Below are 17760 nucleotides of genomic sequence, written 5' to 3'. Positions count from 1 at the left end.
GAAAAGGGAGTTTTAAATGATCATCGTGTCATTAAAATCAGGTTACATTATGTTTTTATCTTGTAGTCTAGGAAGCAGAGAGGTAAAATTATAGAGTTTGCCTCTAAAATGATGAAATGTGTTGGAATTCCTTACCCTTATCAGTTTCTAGGGTGAGCACAGTGAATTCTGATAGATATACACAGCTCCGGTAGTCTCAAATTATGATCTCCTTTCCTTCCCTGGACAGCGGGCTTAACAAACCATAAGACAGTGTAAAGACCCTTTTTTCTTCCCTTTCTTTTAAAACTGGAGCATAGAGCAAGCCCCATTAATGAATTACCTTTTTTTTTCTGAGACCCTTCTTGACACATTTCAAAGGCCTGTAGATGCTCCCAAAGCTCTCAATAAGCCCCAAAGACCCCTGAAACCAAATTCTTTCAAATATTTCAGCTTTAGGTCAATAAGTAGAGTAAAAAGCCACACAAAATTTCAACTCAAGATACTTCTAATTTCAAAGCTTGTCTTTCCAGGCCTCTGCAGCTTGCCATCTGTAGTTCTACCTCTCCTGCCAATGACCATAGGCCATAGTGTTGCACTGTCTGCCCTAAGCAGGGTAGGGAGGAGGACAGGGGCTCTGGCAGCATTTTCTGCCTTGGACTGGGATGTGGCTTCTTCTTCCTGTTCTTCTTTAGTCAAGCTATCTACACTGCTCTGAATTCATAATATGGGCTTTCGCTGCTTCTCCATATTTCTCCATTTTCTTCTCTGCTTTCTAGAACTCATTTTAAGTAAGCTGGGGCGAGTGAAATAGTAGTGGGTCAACTGCAAACTTCATTTATCTGAAATTCACATACGTGGAATAGCTCATTCTCTGATAACCCTCACAAATGGAGCATTACTGGTTATACAGTGTATATGAAGACATGTTTCACATGATTATTTCTTTCAAATTTAATTTTATCATTGAGAAGTAAATTTTAACCATTTCTAGAGAGAGATGGATTAAAGTAATGATGGAGGAATCTTATTGTGACTCTGAGACACTGCATTTCACAGCGTCACATTTAATGATACATCATTTAAAAAAAATCCTGACCATGTGAGTCCCAGGGATGAAGAGTTTGGAGGATTTTACTGAATTTTAGATAGAGGAAGGTAATGTTGGGTTGATGTAAAAATATAAGACTCTAAACCAACTGGACTGCAAATGTAAGAACAACTTCTCCCAGAAAGCAGCCAGGATTTCTCATTCAGGCAAGAGGAAGATCCTGTCACTTTCCTACTGTTGTCTCAGCATTTCTGGCTGAAACACAGAAGTGCAGAGAGGTACAAAACTGTAAGCAAAAATAATAGAGGAAGTACACATGATGAAGCACATGTATTTGCTCTTTAAACCAGAAAGGTGTGTTTATCTCTTGACTGGTAGCTGTGCTTTCCAGGATATAATAAAATCTAGCATAGAATAGGGGGGAAGTGAATGCTATCTGTTAGGGTCTACTTTTACTCTATTCCTGGTATTTTCCCTATATTATTACATTTATTCCTCATAAGAACCCCCGGAGGCAGGTATTATTATGAGTGCTAATGTTTAGATATGGAAATGAGCATCAAGGAGCTTTAACTATTTGCTCAAGGCCATGCAGGCAAATAGTAGAGTCAAATTTCCAATTTAGTCTGGGTCCAAAGTCCACAGCTCTTCCGCTGTAGACATGTAGCTCAACCTTACAGGGTTCAATATTTGTTGAATAAATGACTTAGTGAATAAATAAACTAATATCTTTCACTCTGGCCACTCCAGACAGATCTACCTGAAATGAAGGGGCAGCACAGATCTGTCCTTACTCAAGGTGTAAGAGGCAAGATCCTTAACCTTCTGTATTGTGTCTAAGGACATTCAAGTCTTCTCTCATATTTTCTGAGATATACGTGAAATTGGATTGATCTTCATGTTGTGATGGGGGAAGATGGGATAGAAATAAGAAAGTAACATTTATTAAATGTCTGCTAAATAATAGACAATGGACATTTTTTCTATGTTATTTCATGAAATTCTCTTATAAGCTTTATAAAGAAGACTTATTGTCCCCATCTTTAGAGATGATAATACAGGCTTTGAGAGGTTAAGGAACTTGTCAAAAATATATATCTGATAAGCATATCAGAATTTGAATTCAGGTCAGTATCACTCCAAGATCTGTACATTGCTGGGTTTTGTTTTTGTTTGTTTGTATATTTGATTTACAATATTATATTAGTTTCAAGTGTTCAGTATTGTTATTCAGTATTTTTATAGATTATACTCCATTAAAAGTTATTACAAGATAATGGTTATAAATTCTTTATTCTGTACAATATATCCTTGCTGCTTATCTATTTTATACATAGTAGTTCATATCTCTTAATACCATACTCCTAATTTGCTCCTGTCCTTCCCTTTCCCCTTTGGTAACCACTAGCTTGTCTTCTCTGTCTGTGAAACTGTTTCTGTTTTGCATATAATTTATTTGTATTATTTTTGAGATTCCACATATAAGTGATATCCTACAGTATTTGTCTTTCTCTGTCTGACTTATTTCGCTAAGCATAATAGTCTCTAGGTCCAGCCGCATTGCTGCAAATGGCAGAATTTTATTCTTTTTCATGGCTCAGTAATATTCCACTGTATCTATATATTATATCTTCTTTATCCATTCATTTGTTGTTGGGTACTTTGGTTGCTTCCATATCTTGGCTATTGTAAATAGTACCTCTATGAATATTGGGGTGCATATATCTTTTCAAATTAGTGTTTTCATTTGTTTCCAGATATATACACAGTAGTGGAATTGCTGAATCATATGATAGTGCTGTTTTAGTTTTTTGAGGAACCTCCATACTGTTTTACATAGTGGTTGTACTAATTTATATTCCCACCAAAAGTATACAAGGGTTACCGTTTTTCCAGATCCTCTCCAACATTTGTTATTTGTAGGCTTTTTGATGATAGCCATTCTGACAGCTATGAGGTGATATCTCATTGTAGTTTTGATTTGCATTTCTCTGATAATTAGAGATGTTGAGCATCTTTTCATGTGCCTGTTAGCCATTTGTATGTCTTCTTTGGGAAAATATCTATTCAGGTCTTCTGCCTATTTTTTAACTGAGTTGTTTGTTTTTTTGATACTGAGTTGTATAAGCTGTTTACATATATGCTGTTTACCCTATATCACACTGTCCTTAAGTAGGAAACTGAATCTGAATGGATTATATTAATCAGCATTATTTACTTTGAGCTTTGAAGTGCTTTGAATATGTTATATATTAATTCATAATATTATTTCACAATATTAATTCATAGTAGTTGTTAAAACAGAAGGAAGCTTAGACACATTTGACTCAATTACTCTCATTTTGGTTATGGGATCCTGTACATTAAAACAAAACAAAACAAAAAGACAATCTTCTACCTAAACCCTGGAATTGTAAGTTATGGTGTAAGTGCTCTGTAAGTGTGTATGTTGTGTCACCATGCTGCTTTTTTAGATAGTATCTCCTTACTCATTTCTTAGCTAAATTTCGCCATTTGTACCAATCCTTCAAAGGCAAGAAAACATACTGATTTGTTTTGGAAGAGCTGGGCAGAACTGGCAGTCTCTGATTAAAGGCCTAAACCAACTTGGAAAAAAATCACATTATTTTCAATTCACATTTCTGCCTGATAGGCAATGTCTGAAGTGTGTCTATGGAGGTAATTACCAGGGAAAATATGGGATAGAAAAACCAAGAAACAGTGGACTATCTTTCCTCCAAAAACCAAAGAAATGAATCAACAGAAAGTAAATCAGTAGAGTCAGCATACCTTAAATTTTAGGGTTTCCATTTAAGAGACCAGTAAAACTGGAGAAGCATTTTAAAGAGTATGATCAAAAAATTTTTGTGAGATAAATATATATTAAGGAATTAGAAAATGTAAATTTGCCAAGCAGTTTCATTTCTCCAGATGATTCTTATAGATATGTAGCTGTTAATGATGATTGTAAATGATATAAGACAATAATAATGAATATTAATGAGGTCTTGCAATGTGCTGGACATATAGTAAGCATTGAACATGCATTATGCCATTTAAAGCTTAAGTTCTCTCATACTGTCATTCTGAATGGTAACTATAACCAATGTTAAGGTGCAATTGTTCCCTTTAACAGGGCAAGCATCCCTCCTTACTTCCCTTACATCTGTCTGTCTTCACTCATGTATGTTACCTGCCTTGCCTGGGTAGGCATTTTGGCTTTTGAAGCCTGCTCTAAACCTTAAGTACTTTTCACTGCAGCATGCAGGATGACTTTGGCTAAATTGACTTTCCACTTTCTCATTCAGCTTATGATGTAATGGGACTTACACTGTTATAAGTTGTAAGAACAAAATGTGCTTCTTACTTAATGAAAGCGAAATAGGAACAGATGTATTTTCAGGCCTCATGGAGATGGAATGTCATCCAATACCTTGTAATTGCTCTGGTATCCAGCAGCTTCACAACTCAGCAGGCACTGCAGCTTTCTCTTCTGGTAGCTGTGACATCTTACAGAAACATAGCTGTTCTCTGCTGCTTTTCATGATCCAGCTAACTAGGTTTACTAACTGCCTCTTCCTAAGTCTCTAAATTTCCTAAGAGAGAGGACATGACTGATTTAACTAGTCACCATTACATATAGGAACTCTGAACTGGGCAGGACTTTTGAGTCAGGGCAACTCATAGACAGTTGCCCAGAAAAAGTACCCATCCCTAGTCCAATAAGTTGTGTCCATGGAGGTATGGTGAAAGTTATGAAGCATGACTAAGGAAATTTTAGAAGGGGAAGTGGGTCTGGCAGGCATTTTGAAGCTACCAGAAGGGCTTATGACTGTCAGATACCTTTCTTGGCCTGTTCTGTATAAGCTTCTTGACACAATGGTAATATTAAAAACAGTCAAAACCAAACTATTTTATTAATTTATAACAAGCAGCAGAGCTCTCTCTGGTCAGACTATTCATGATCACTTTACTATTGCTCCATAGAAAGACCTATATCAAAAGCTAAATCATAATCACATAATTCTTTGTGAACATAAGGTTAGCTGGCAAAAGACTAAGTTAGTCTGGCACATATAGCTAACAAAATGGTGGATTTGTCACTAGACCTGGAATACATGGAGTTGCTTAGCCACAGCCTCCTGCATCTATCCCATTAGAGATGGCCTTACAAATTGTTTGTAATTTTGAAGATTCACTGGGAAGAGCTCCTTCAGTAGGTGATGTTGGCTAGACACTACCGGTGTTTGTGGCTTGCCTTTTTCTTTTCTTAAAAAAATAAATTTATTTATTTATTTTTGGCTGTGTTGGGTCTTCATCACTGTGCACAGGCTTTCTCTAGTTACAGTGAGCGGGGGCTACTCTTCGTTGTGGTGTGTGTGCTTCTCATTGAAGTAGCTTCTCTTGTTGTGGAACATGGGCTCTAGGCATGCGGGTTTCAGTAATTGTGGCATGTGGGCTCAGTAGTTGTGGCACGCGGGCTTAGTTGCTCCACAGATTGTGGAATCTTCCCAGACCAGGGCTTGAGCCCGTATCCCCTGCATTGGCAGGTGGATTCTTAACCACTGCGCCACCAGGGAAGTCCCTGTGACTTGCCTTTTTCTAATTTATTTAATTTTTTTAAATTTCTAGCTGAAGAATTGTTAATATTTTTCAAAATGAGAATACTTTATTTTAATTTTTATTGTAAAAAATAATATATGACTTTCTTTGGTCCTTCCAGTCATAAGCCCTTGCCTAGGTGAGACTCTACTCTGGTCATTCACTGTGCCATCGTGGTGGAGAGGCCAGAGGTGCAGTGGTCCATGTGCAAATTATCATGCCCCAAGACTGTGATGTGACTGAGCCAAGGCTGGCACTCTAGGGTCTTCCAGGAATAGTATGGCCAATGTGGAGTTCCTGGAGTACATGGAGCAGAATCTGTGCTGAAGGGAGAGGCCCATTAACATTTTCTCATCCACATCCAGTCCACAGGACTACACATTCTCAGAGTATGGTCTGGAGATACCCAGGGGTCCCAAGATCATTTTGGGCATCCTGAATTCAAAACTTTCAAAGATAATAGTTCTAAGATGTTATCTGCCCTTTTCCCTCTCGTTCTCTTCTCTCACAAGTGCATGGTGGAGTTTTCCAGAGGCTACATGATGGATGATATAACAGAGGGAATGCAGAAATAGATAGGAGAATCTCCCTATCTTCTATGAAGTCAGACATTAAAGAGATTTACAAATATGTAAAAACAATTTCATTATTTCTTTCTAAAATTTTGTTTTGAGAAATGTAGTGACTTTTCATATAAATTTTTTTGTTTATGTTAGCATGTAATTGGTTTGTTATTGTTATTCCAAAATAGTTAATAAATAAATATCAAAAAATTCTAATTTTAACCCACAAAGCCCTTTGGGGTCTTCAATAATTTTTAAGAGGAGTCCTGACATTGAAAAGACCCCTGTTATAGGCTTCTTTTTTTTTAACCATTACTGTAATTTAAAAACTGGAAAAAAGCCCCATATATTTCCATTATATGATCCTAATTCTGTAAAATTGTAGACACATAGATGCATAGGGAAAAGACTGGAAAGAAATACACAGAAACAGTGATCATTTTTGTTAGCAAAATGGATGATTTAATGTTTGAAAATATCTGTCTTTTCAAAAGTTCTACAATAAATGTGAATTCTTTTATTATTAAGATAAAATGATACATTTAAAATATAGGACATGCTGATTCTGTGGTGATGCACAGGTGGTAAAGTGAACTAGAATAAACTTGGTTAGACATTTAGAATTATTTCTAAGTCTACAAAATTTAGTCTTACAAGAAGTCTATAAAATAGAGTTCCTCCCAGTTTTCAAGGAGGATAAAGGCTTTCTAACCTCGAGACGGGTTTCATTTTTTTTCTTTTTGGGCCGTGCCACGCATCTTGTGGGATCTTAGTTCTCTGACCAGTGATCAAACCTGTGCCGCCTGCCATGCAAGGGCTCCACTGGACCTCATCTTTTCTTAACCTCTATCTTCTTTCAGATCTCTTTCAAAGAGTTACCTTGTGAGAAAGTTTCTGCAGGGGAGAGGATTGAAAATGAGACAGAAAGTCACAACAAAATGGTAATGTGAATGTGAAGGTAAAACTCTGGGAACCTCCGTTTCAGGATTTTCTCTGCTGCAGTGACTTTTAATTACATTCATTCCTATTAAATTGCTTCCACATGATCTATAGTTAATCAGAATCCTCCTCATGTATTTAATTAAATGCATCCATCTGGTCATTTGTAAACAGCCACTGGGTGATTTCTGTGAACTAGGCAGTGGGCTCTGATGCTGAGATTACAAGGCTGAATAATCATGGTCCCTTTCCTCTCTAACAGTTTGTGGGAGAATCAGATGTACACAGAACTAATTAAAGTTTGGTCTGACAAGAGGGGTGTGCCAAGAACTATGCTATCATATAAAATTTAGAAGTTGGTTTATTTACTCAGCCGGAATTTACTGAGTTCTATCTTTGTGCGAAGTACAGTGATAGAGGATATAGCCTGGCAAATAATTTTGCTTTCCAGAAGCTTGCATTTCAGTTGGGGAGGCAATAATGCACACACACTTAAGATCAGCAGTGGTAGTTCAAGTCAGTAGGAGACTAAATTTCAACTACTTATAATAAATAGAGTCATAGGATTTCAAAGAAGAGACCTTCAAAGGCACAAGCAGTTTCGAAAATCTAATTGCAAAGCTCTCTGAATGAGCCTTGAAGAGCAGATAGAACCACAGGGCAGAGAGGAGGGACAACGTGTCTGAGGGTAGAGGTGGCAAATAGTGTACATTTTTTCTCCTCCTCAGACCTGAAGTCCTCTTTTTACATAAATATTTCCTTTCCTGAAATTAAATTCACTCTGTAACCTACATGCAAACATAATTTAAAAACTAAATTACATTAAATATGCATATAATATCCTTACTGCAATTTAAAGGAGAAGGAAAAGTATAATAAGCAGTGTGCATTTCAATATATAACACGTGAGCACGACTACACAAGAAGCCAAAATGAGGTAGTCAGATGTTTGTACCTACTTGTAATGACTAAGAATTTAGAAGTAAAAGTAAAAGCCATGCTGAATAAGAAGTAGAGGAGAATGAAAGAGCAGAGGTACAGTAGACACTAGAATAAAAACTAGTGTTAGGGTAAGTAATGACAGACTAGACCTGTCTATATATGATAAGAGAAAGTGGGAAATAACCTTAACTGCAGTAGGGATAACATGTCAAGACAACTTACAGACTGCTGAGGTGAGAAAATGAGGGAGTATGATCTTGCAAATTAGCTGTACCTTATTTACAAGTGTATGTCTAAATAATTCCTTGTGTTTCATGGGACAGAGATGAGACAGAATAGTTGAGTAAACAAATTCTATTTTAAAACCACATGTTGAGGTATACATTCTGTCTTGAATATACAAAGGGACCACAGAGACCATATACTTTGATAGTCAACGGGGAATTAGAGACCTACTGAGAAAATAAATAGTAAATCAAGGGACAATAGAGAAATTTTGTGGCAGATCTATGGGGACTATAAGGTTGAAAAGAAAGTTAGATTGAAGAACAATGGGGAATTTCAAGAAATTTCATGTTGTAATTTTTATAACATACATAATAAGAAACCATTATTCCCCAAAGTAAAATGATAGAATTATTAATAAAACGTGGTAAGCTCTTTGCACTTCTTGTATCTCAGTTAACATTAATGGTGTCTAAAATCTCCACTGTAAAATATTGGCAAGCGGCAGCTATAAATATAGATGGTACCACTGTGGACCATTGGCTCAAATGCCATGAATGGTGCTTGTCTTTAGGGACTTGATTTTCCACAACGGTTAACAACTCTCTGAAAAGTTTGAGCAAAAACAAAGCATACTCTTTCCATGATTAAAAGGAAGGTGCAGGCCTAAAATATTCTGTGTATATTAACATTTAAAAAGAGTTGGATCCTAGGCTTGGATAAACAAATTGTTTTATTTAACTCCATGAAAGTCTGATGGGGCATTTGAAAGGCATGCAAGATGTGAACCAAATCTTTCTCATTTGGCACTTGCCCAGGTATTGCAGAGCATTTAGCAGCACTGGCCTTTGCCACTGCACATCAATAGCAGCTTTAATCATCATGACAGAAAAAAATGCCTGCAAAAATTGTCAGAATACCCCCAAGGGTTTGTCCCATCTCCATTACAAGGTTCTGTTTCTATACAGCTGTGAAAAAGGCTTAGGCTAAGTTCAGTTGCTGCAAAACTAATGCAGTATGGTGGATTTCAAGGAGAGTGAGGACGCCTTCTGTTCAGTAGAGCCAACTGGTAGAGACTTTTAAATCAAAGCCTGCAGAATTTATTCAAAGTCTTGAGAAGTTACTGGAATGTTCTAATGGCTTAAGTTACTCTGAAATTCACACTTTAGTTTTTCATGTTTCATGTAATTTTTATACTGTCATAGCTCAAAAGGATCAAACACCTTGGGTAAAAAAACAGTGAGTTTGCAAGTTGTATTGACTCAATAGTATATGTTTAAGCAGAGTCCAAATCCCATCTGTCTGTCATGGCCATTTGTGGTTAAAACATCAATTATAGGGAATGTTTATTTAAGGGATGTCATTCCTGGAATATCATGTCTGCTCACCACATCAAATAGGTAACTACTTGTTATGTAATGAAGGGGGTAAGGGACTTCCCTGCTGGTCCAGAGGTTAAGACTCTGTGCTTCCTATGCTGGGGGCACGGGTTCAATCTGTGGTTAGGGAACTAAGATCCCACATGCTGTGCAGCACAGCCAAAAACAAAAACAAAAAAAAAAGGAAGAAAAAAGAAGGGGGTAAGAATAGAGCACCTCTAGAATTTTCATTTCATGGAATTTTATAGTCTTGCAACAATTCAAATCTTGAAATCATGTCTTAAGTTAGGAAAGAATCAAGAACATACCTGACTTTTCTTGGGGCAGCTGACCATATTTTTACCCCAGACTGCTCATGGTTTTGGGTCACTTTTCTCCCTTGTGTCTAGGTCTCTTACTTTATGCTGACTGTCTTAGTCTAGGGTAATTTAAAGCTTAAATATTTTAGTATCTTCCAGAGAGTATTATAGAAGGGTGCCCCTGATTTCCACAGAAACATGTTATTTTCATAGCCCAGCATGAATACATACCAGTCATCCTTTCTAGGCAGAGTGGATATTTTTTCTTGAGTCCTAGGCCCAAGGAATCTTCTGGGACTTGGTAATTTCCTAGAGAAAAGTATAGGACAATTTCAAGGACAGGGATTATATCTTATTTCTCTTGTATTTCCAGCACCTAGGATGATGTCTAGCACATCATAGGTGTTCAGTAAGTGTCTTTTTATTGAACGAATGTGGGATAAGTGTGTAGGATAGTTGCTGTGCTTTGTGATTTTCCAGGTTTTTCCTCAATTTGGTCTTCATCTGTTTATGCTGTCTGGCGACCAGAGGGAGTTGAAGATGCACCTCAGGATTAGAGATCAAAGTGGGAAAAGGAGGAAATTTCTAGCCCATAGAAAAGCAACTGTCAAAAAAGGAGACAGATAAAGTTGAAATTTCCAAGAGGGCTTAATTTAAATCTTTCAAGAAAAGATTACTTTTGGAGTGTTAACTCATCTTGATACCATGTGGATAATAGATTTGAGGAAAATATCTATTTTTATATGAGTTTGAAACATGGGACTACCAAAATGCTTAAAGATGAAAATAAAGATTGCCCAGAACTAACTTTGACTCATGTTTGACTGTATCTACTTTTGTTTCAGATACCTAATATATAGAATGTAAGCTCCTCAAGGAAAGGGATCTTTGTATTACTTACTAAATATTCCAAGCAACTATTAGAATACTGCCTGGTACATACAGATACTAAATAATTAAACTGTTGAATCAATTAATCAATTAAAATCATACTGTACATACAGTTTGCATTATTTTTAAATTTAACATTATATTATCCATCAATGGAAGGATGGATAAAGAAGATGTATATATACATACATGTATATATATGCATAAACTTATTTATATATACACACACATGCATTATTGTGTGATGAAATATTATTAAACCATGAGAAAGAAGGAAATCCTGTCATTTGTGACAACATGGATGGCCCTTGAGGGCATTATGCTAAGTCAGACAGAGAAAGACAAATACTGCATGGTATCACTTATATGTGGAATCTAAAAAAAATGTCAAATTCATTGAGCAGAAAAGTGGTTGCCAGGGACTGGGTGCTGGTGGGGGAAATAGGGAGAGGCTGGTAAAAGGGTACAAACTTTCAGCTATAAGATGAATATGCTCTCAGGATCTAATGTATAGTCATCAATGATGACTATAGTTGATAAGACTGTATTGTATAGCTGAAATTTGCTAAGAGAGTAGAACTTAAATATTCTCACAAAAGAAAAAGAAAAAGATAGGATGTGTTACTTAACTGGATATGGGAATCTTTTTTTAAAATTTTTTATTGGAGTATAGTTGCTTTACAACATTGTGTTAGTTTCTGCTGTACAGCAAAGTGAATCAGCTATACATACACATATATCTCTTCTTTTTTGGATTTCCTTCCCATTTAGGTCACCACAGAGCACTGAGTAGAGTTCCCTGTGCTATACAGTAGGTTCTCATTAGTTATCTACTTTATAAATCATTGCGTATGTATGTCATTCCCAATCTCCCAATTCATCCCACTACCCGCTTCCACCTTTGGTGTCCATATGTTTGTTCTCTACATCTGTGGCTCTATTCCGCTTTGCAAATAAGGTCATCTATACCATTTTTCTAGAGTCCACATATATGCATTAATATATGATATTTGCGTTTTCTTTCTGACTTACTTCACTCTATATGACAGTCTCTAGGTCCATCCACATCTCTACAAATGACCCAATTTTGTTCTTCTTTATGACTAATATTCCATTGTATATAGGTACCACATCTTCTTTATCCACTCCTCTGTTGATGGACATTTAGGTTGCTTCCATGTCCTGACTCTTATAAATAGTGCTGCAGTGAACATTGGGGTGCATGTGTCTTTTTGAGTTATGGTTTTCTCTGGGTACATTCCCAGTAGTGGGATTGCTGGATCATATGGTAGTTCTATTTTTAGTTTTTTAAGGAACCTCCATACTGTTCTCCATAGTGGCTGTATCAATTTACATTCCCACCAACAGTGCAAGAGGGTTCCCTTTTCTCCACACCCTCTCCAGCATTTGTTTTTTGTAGATTTTCTGATGATGCCCATTCTCACTGGTGTGAGGTGATAGCTCATTGTAGTTTTGATTCCCTTTTCTCTAATAATTAGTGATGTTGAGCAGCTTTCCGTGTGCTTCTTGGCCATCTGTATGTCTTCTTTGGAGAAATGTCTATTTAGGTCTTCTGCCCATTTTTGGATTGGGTTGTTTGTTTTTTTGATATTGAGCCGCATGAGCTGTTTGTATATTTTGGAGATTAATCTTTTGTCAGTTGCTTCATTTGCAAATATTTTCTCTTATCCTGAGGACTTTTTCCATCTTGTTTATGGTTTCCTTTGCTGTGCAAAAGCTTTTAAGTTTCATTAGGTCCCATTTGTTTATTTTTGTTTTTATTTTCATTACTGTAGGAGGTGGGTCAAAAAAGATCTTGCTGTGGTTTATGTCAAAGAGTGTTCTTCCTATGTTTTCCTCTAAGAGTTTTGTAGTGTCCAGTCTTACATTTAGGTCTTTAATCCATTTGAGTTTATTTTTGTGTATGGTGTTAGGGAGTGTTCTAATTTCATTATTTTCCATGTAGCTGTCCAGTTTTCCCAGCACCACTTATTGAAGAGGCTGTCTTTTCTCCACTGTATACTCTTGCCTCCTTTGTCATAGATTAGGTGACCATAGGTATGTGGGTTTATCTCTGGGATTTCTATCCTGTACCATTGATCTATATTTCTGTTTGTGTGCCAGTGCCATACTGTCTTGATTACTGTAGCTTTGTAGTGTAGTCTGAAGTCAGGGAGCCTGATTCCTCTGGTTCCATTTTTCTTTTTCAAGATTGCTTTGGCTATTTGGGGTCTTTTGTGTTTCCATACAAATTGTAAACTTTTTGTTCTAATTCTGTGAAAAATGCCATTGGTAATTTGATAGGGATTGCATAGAATCTCTCAGTTGCTTTGGGTAGCATAGTCATTTTCACAATATTGATTCTTCCAATCCAAGAACATGGTATATCTCTCCATATGTTTGTGTCATCTTTGATTTCTTTCATCAGTATCTTATAGTTTTCTCAATACAGGTGTTTTGCTTCTTTACATAGGTTTATTCCTAGGTATTTTATTCTTTTTGTTGCAATGGTAAATGGGATTGTTTCTTTAATTTCTCTTTCTGATCTTTCATTGTTAATGTATAGGAATGCAAGAGATTTCTGTGCATTAATTTTGTATCCTGCAACTTTACCAAATTCATTGATTTGCTCTAGTAGTTTTCTGGTGGCATCTTTAGGATTTTCTATGTATAGTGTCATGTCATCTGCGAACAGTGACAGTTTTACTTCTTCTTTTCCAATTTGTATTCCTTTTATTTCTTTTTCTTCTCTGATTGCCATGGCTACTTCCAAAACTATGTTGGGTAATAGTGCTGCAAGTGGACATCCTTGTCTTGTTCCTGATCTTAGAGGAAATGCTTTCAGTTTTTCACCATTGAGAATGATGTTTGCTGTGGGTTTGTCGTATATGGCCTTATTATGTTGAGGTTGGTTTCCTCTAGGCACACTTTGTGGAGAGTTTTTATCATAAATTGGTGTTAAATTTTGTCAGAAGCTTTTTCTGCATCTATTGAGATGATCATATGGTTTTTATTCTTCAATTTGTTAATATGGTTTATCACATTGATTGACTTGTGTATATTGAAGAATCCTTGCATCCCTGGGATAAATGTTGTTGGATTCCATTTGCTAGTATTCTGCTGAGGATTTTTCATCTATGTTCATCAGTGATATTGGCCTGTCATTTTCTTTATTTGTGCTATCTTTGTATGGTTTTGGTATCAGGGTGATGCTGGCCTTGTAGAATGAGCTTGGGAGTATTCCTCTGCCTGCAGTTTTTTGGAAGAGTTTGAGAAAGATAGGTGTTATCTCTTCTCTAAATATTTGATAGAATTTGCCTGTGAAGCCATCTGGTCCTGGACTTTTGTTTGATGGAAGATTTTAAATCACAGTTTCAATTTCATTACTTGTGATTGGTCTGTTCATATTTTCTACTTCTTCCTAGTTCAGTCTTGGAAGGTTGAACCTTTCTAAGAATTTGTCCATTTCTTCCAGGTTGTCCATTTTATTGGCATATAGTTTGCTTGCAGTAGTCTTCTAATGATCCTTTGTATTTCTATGGTGTCAGTTGTAACCTCTTCTTTTTCATTTCTAATTTTATTGATTTGAGTCTTCTCCCTTTTTTTCTTGATGAGTCTGGCTAAAGGTTTATCAATATTATAAATCTTCTCAAAGAACCAGCTTTTAGTTTCATTGATCTTTGCTCTTTTCTTCATTTCTATTTCATTTATTTCTGCACTGATCTTTATGATTTCTTTCCTTCTGCTAACTTTGGAGTTTTTTTTCTCTTCTTTCTCTAATTGCTTTAGGTTAAGTTTAGGTTGTTTATTTGAGGTTTTTCTTGTTTATTGAGGTAGCATTGTATTGCTATAAACTTCCCTCTTAAAACTGCGTTTGCTGCATCCCATAGGTTTTGTGTTGCTGTATTTTTGTTGTCACTTGTTTCTAGGTATTTTTGATTTCCTCTTTGATTTCTTCAGTGATCTCTTGGTTACTTAGTAGCATACTGTTTTTTCTACATGTGTTTGAGTTTTTACAGTTTTTTTCCTGTAATTGATTTCTAATCTCATAGCATTGTGGTTGGAAAAGATGCTTGATACGTTTTCAATTTTCTTAAATTTACCAAGGCTTTATTTGTGACCCAAGATGTGATCTATCCAGGAGAATGTTCCATGTGCACTTGAGAAGTAAGTGTATTCTGCTCTTTTTGGATGGAATGTCCTATAAATATCAGTGAAGTCCATCTTGCTTAATGTATCATTTACAGCTTGTGTTTCCTTATTTATTTTCATTTTGGATGATCTGTCCATGGGTGAAAGTGGGGTGTTTAAGTCCCCTACTATGATTGTGTTACTGTCGATTTCTCCTTTTATGGCTGTTAGCATTTGCCTTATGTATTGAGGTGTTCCTATGTTGGGTGCATAAATATTTACAATTGTTATATCTTCTTCTTGGGTTGATCCCTTGATCATTACGTAGTGTCCTTCTTTGTCTCTTGTAATAGTCTTTATTTTAAAGTCTATTTTGTCTGATATAGAATTACTACTCCAGCTCTCTTTTGATTTACATCTGCATGGAATATCTTTTTCCATCCCCTCACTTTCAGTCTGTATGTGTTTCTAGGTCTGAAGTGGGTGTCTTGTAGACAGCATATGTACGGGTCTTGTTTTTGTATCCATTCAGCCAGTCTATGTCTTTTGGTTGGAGCATTTAATCCATTTACATTTAAGGTAATTATCGATATGTGTGTTCCTATTACCATTTTCTTAACTGTTTTGGGTTTGCTCTTGTAGGTCTTTTTCTTCTCTTGTGCTTCCTGCCTAGAGAAGTTCTTTTAGCATTTGATGCAAAGCTGGTCTGGTGGTGCTGAATTCTCTTAGCTTCTACTTGCCTGTAAAGCTTTTGATTTCTCTGTCAAATCAGAAAGAGATCCTTGCTGGGTAGAGTAATCTTGGTTGTAAGTTTTTCCCTTTCATCACTTTAAATATATTCTGGCACTCCCTTCTGGCCTGCAGAGTTTCTGCTGAAAGATCAGCTGATAGCCTTATGGGGATTCCCTGGTATTTTATTTGTTGTTTTTCCCTTGCTGCTTTTAATATTTTTTCTTATATTTAATTTTTGTTGGTTTGATTAATATGTGTCTCAGCGTGTTTCTCATTGGGTGTAGCTCTCTGTGCTTCCTGGACTTGATAGACTATTTCCTTTCCCATGTTAGGGAAGTTTTTGACTATAATCTCTTCAAGTATTTTTTCAGACGCTTTCCTTTTTTCTTTTTCTTCTGAGACCCCTATAATTTGAATGTTGGTGCATTTAATGTTGTCCCAGAGGTCTCTGAGACTGTCCTCAATTCTTCTCATTCTTTTTCTTTATTCTGCCCCTTGGCAGTTATTTCACCTTTCTATCTTCCAACTCACTTATTCACTCCTTTGCCTCAGTTATTCTGCTACTGATTCCTTCTAGTGTATTTTTCATTTCAGTTATTGTGTTGTTCATCACTGTTTGTTTGTTCTTTCATTCTTCTAGGTCCTTTTTAAACATTTCTTGTATTTTCTCGATCTGTGCCTCCATTCTATTTCTGAGATTTTGGATCATCTTTACTATCATTACTCTGAATTCTTTTTCAGATAGATTGCCTATTTCCTCTTCATTTGTTTGGTCTTGTGGGTTTTTAGCTTGCTTCTTTGTCTGCATATATTTCTCTGTCATCTCATTTTGTCTAACTTACTGTGTCTGAGGTCTCCTTTCTGCAGGCTGCAGGGTCATAGTTCCTCTTGCTTCTGGTGTCTGCTCCTGGTGCCCTGGTTGGTGAGGTTGGTCTAGGGGCTTGTGTAGACTTCCTGGTGGGAGGGACTGGTTCCTGTACTCTGGTGGGTGGAGCTGAGTATTGTCCCCCTGATGGGTAGGGCCGTGTGAGGTGGTGTGTTTTGGGGTGTCTGTTAGCTTAGTATGACCTTAGGCAGGCTGTCTGCTGATGGGTGGGGCTGTGTTCATGTCTTCCTAGGTGTTTAGCATGAGGCGTTCAGCACTGGAACCTGCAGGCATTTGGGTGGAGCCTGGTCTTGCTGTTGAGATGGAGACATCCAGGAGAGCTCATTCTGATTAATAGTCCCCGAGGGCCAGGAATTCTCTGGTGGTCCAGCATCTTGGACTCAACACTCTTACCATGGAGGCTCAGGCCTGAGCCCTGGCTGGGGAACCAAGACCCTGCAAGCCTCATGCCATGGTGAAAAAAAAACAACAAAAAGGAAAAGAAAACAAACAAACAAAACCCAAGACAAATAGCAAAAACAAAAGCAAACAAACAACAATAACAAAAAGAAAAGAAAACAGACAAACCCAAGACAAGTGGTAAAACCAAAACCAAACAAAGACAAAGAAAGAGACCCAAAGAAAAAAACAAAGGAAAAAAACCAACAGAACAACCAACCAAAGAACCCCAAATGAAAACAAACAATAAAAACAAAACTAACAAAAAACAAAACAAAAGCAGAAAGCAAACTAAAATAAGCAGAAAGAAAACATAAAACACACAAAAATGATAAAAAAAGATAACAAAAGAAAAAACAAAAACAAGAAAAAAACAACAAAAAAGTAAAGTAAAAATAGAAAAAATATATTAAAAAATTTTTAAAAGAGAAGAAAATAAAAAACAATGGAACAAAATAAAACAAAAAAAATAGTAATAATAATATTTTCCCAGGGCCTTAGCTGTCAGTGTGTTTGCCCCCGTTGTGAGCCACAGCCAACCCCCGTCTCCCCAGGAGGCCCTCCAATGCCTCTAGGTAGGCCTCTGGACCCGCTCTGGACCCTGTTGGGCAGCTCCGATGCTTACCTGGCCCAAGTCCCTTGTGTACTTGCCCCCAAAGTCTACAGCTGCTGAAGCTAGACCAGTCTCAGTTGTGGGATTCAT

The 17760-nt window shown here is 36.7% G+C and overlaps 1 protein-coding gene across 1 annotated transcript in view; it reads right to left on the bottom strand.

Annotated features, from left to right (window-relative positions):
• The window catches only part of AMBN (ameloblastin), a gene marked incomplete at both ends in the record, with an annotated part of 39117 nt that extends 21357 nt beyond the window's left edge, over positions 1–17760 (bottom strand). The window contains one exon of the mRNA XM_082838160.1: positions 17683–17760. Within this exon, the coding sequence (XP_082694286.1) occupies positions 17683–17760 (78 nt within the window). The remainder of the gene's footprint in view (positions 1–17682) is intronic.

The sequence above is a fragment of the Leucopleurus acutus genome (assembly GCF_964270905.1).
Source record: "Leucopleurus acutus genome assembly, chromosome: 4".
NCBI lineage: Eukaryota > Metazoa > Chordata > Mammalia > Artiodactyla > Delphinidae > Leucopleurus > Leucopleurus acutus.
Note: the sequence above shows the minus strand (reverse complement) of the source record. Positions and strands in the feature narration are given on the sequence as shown.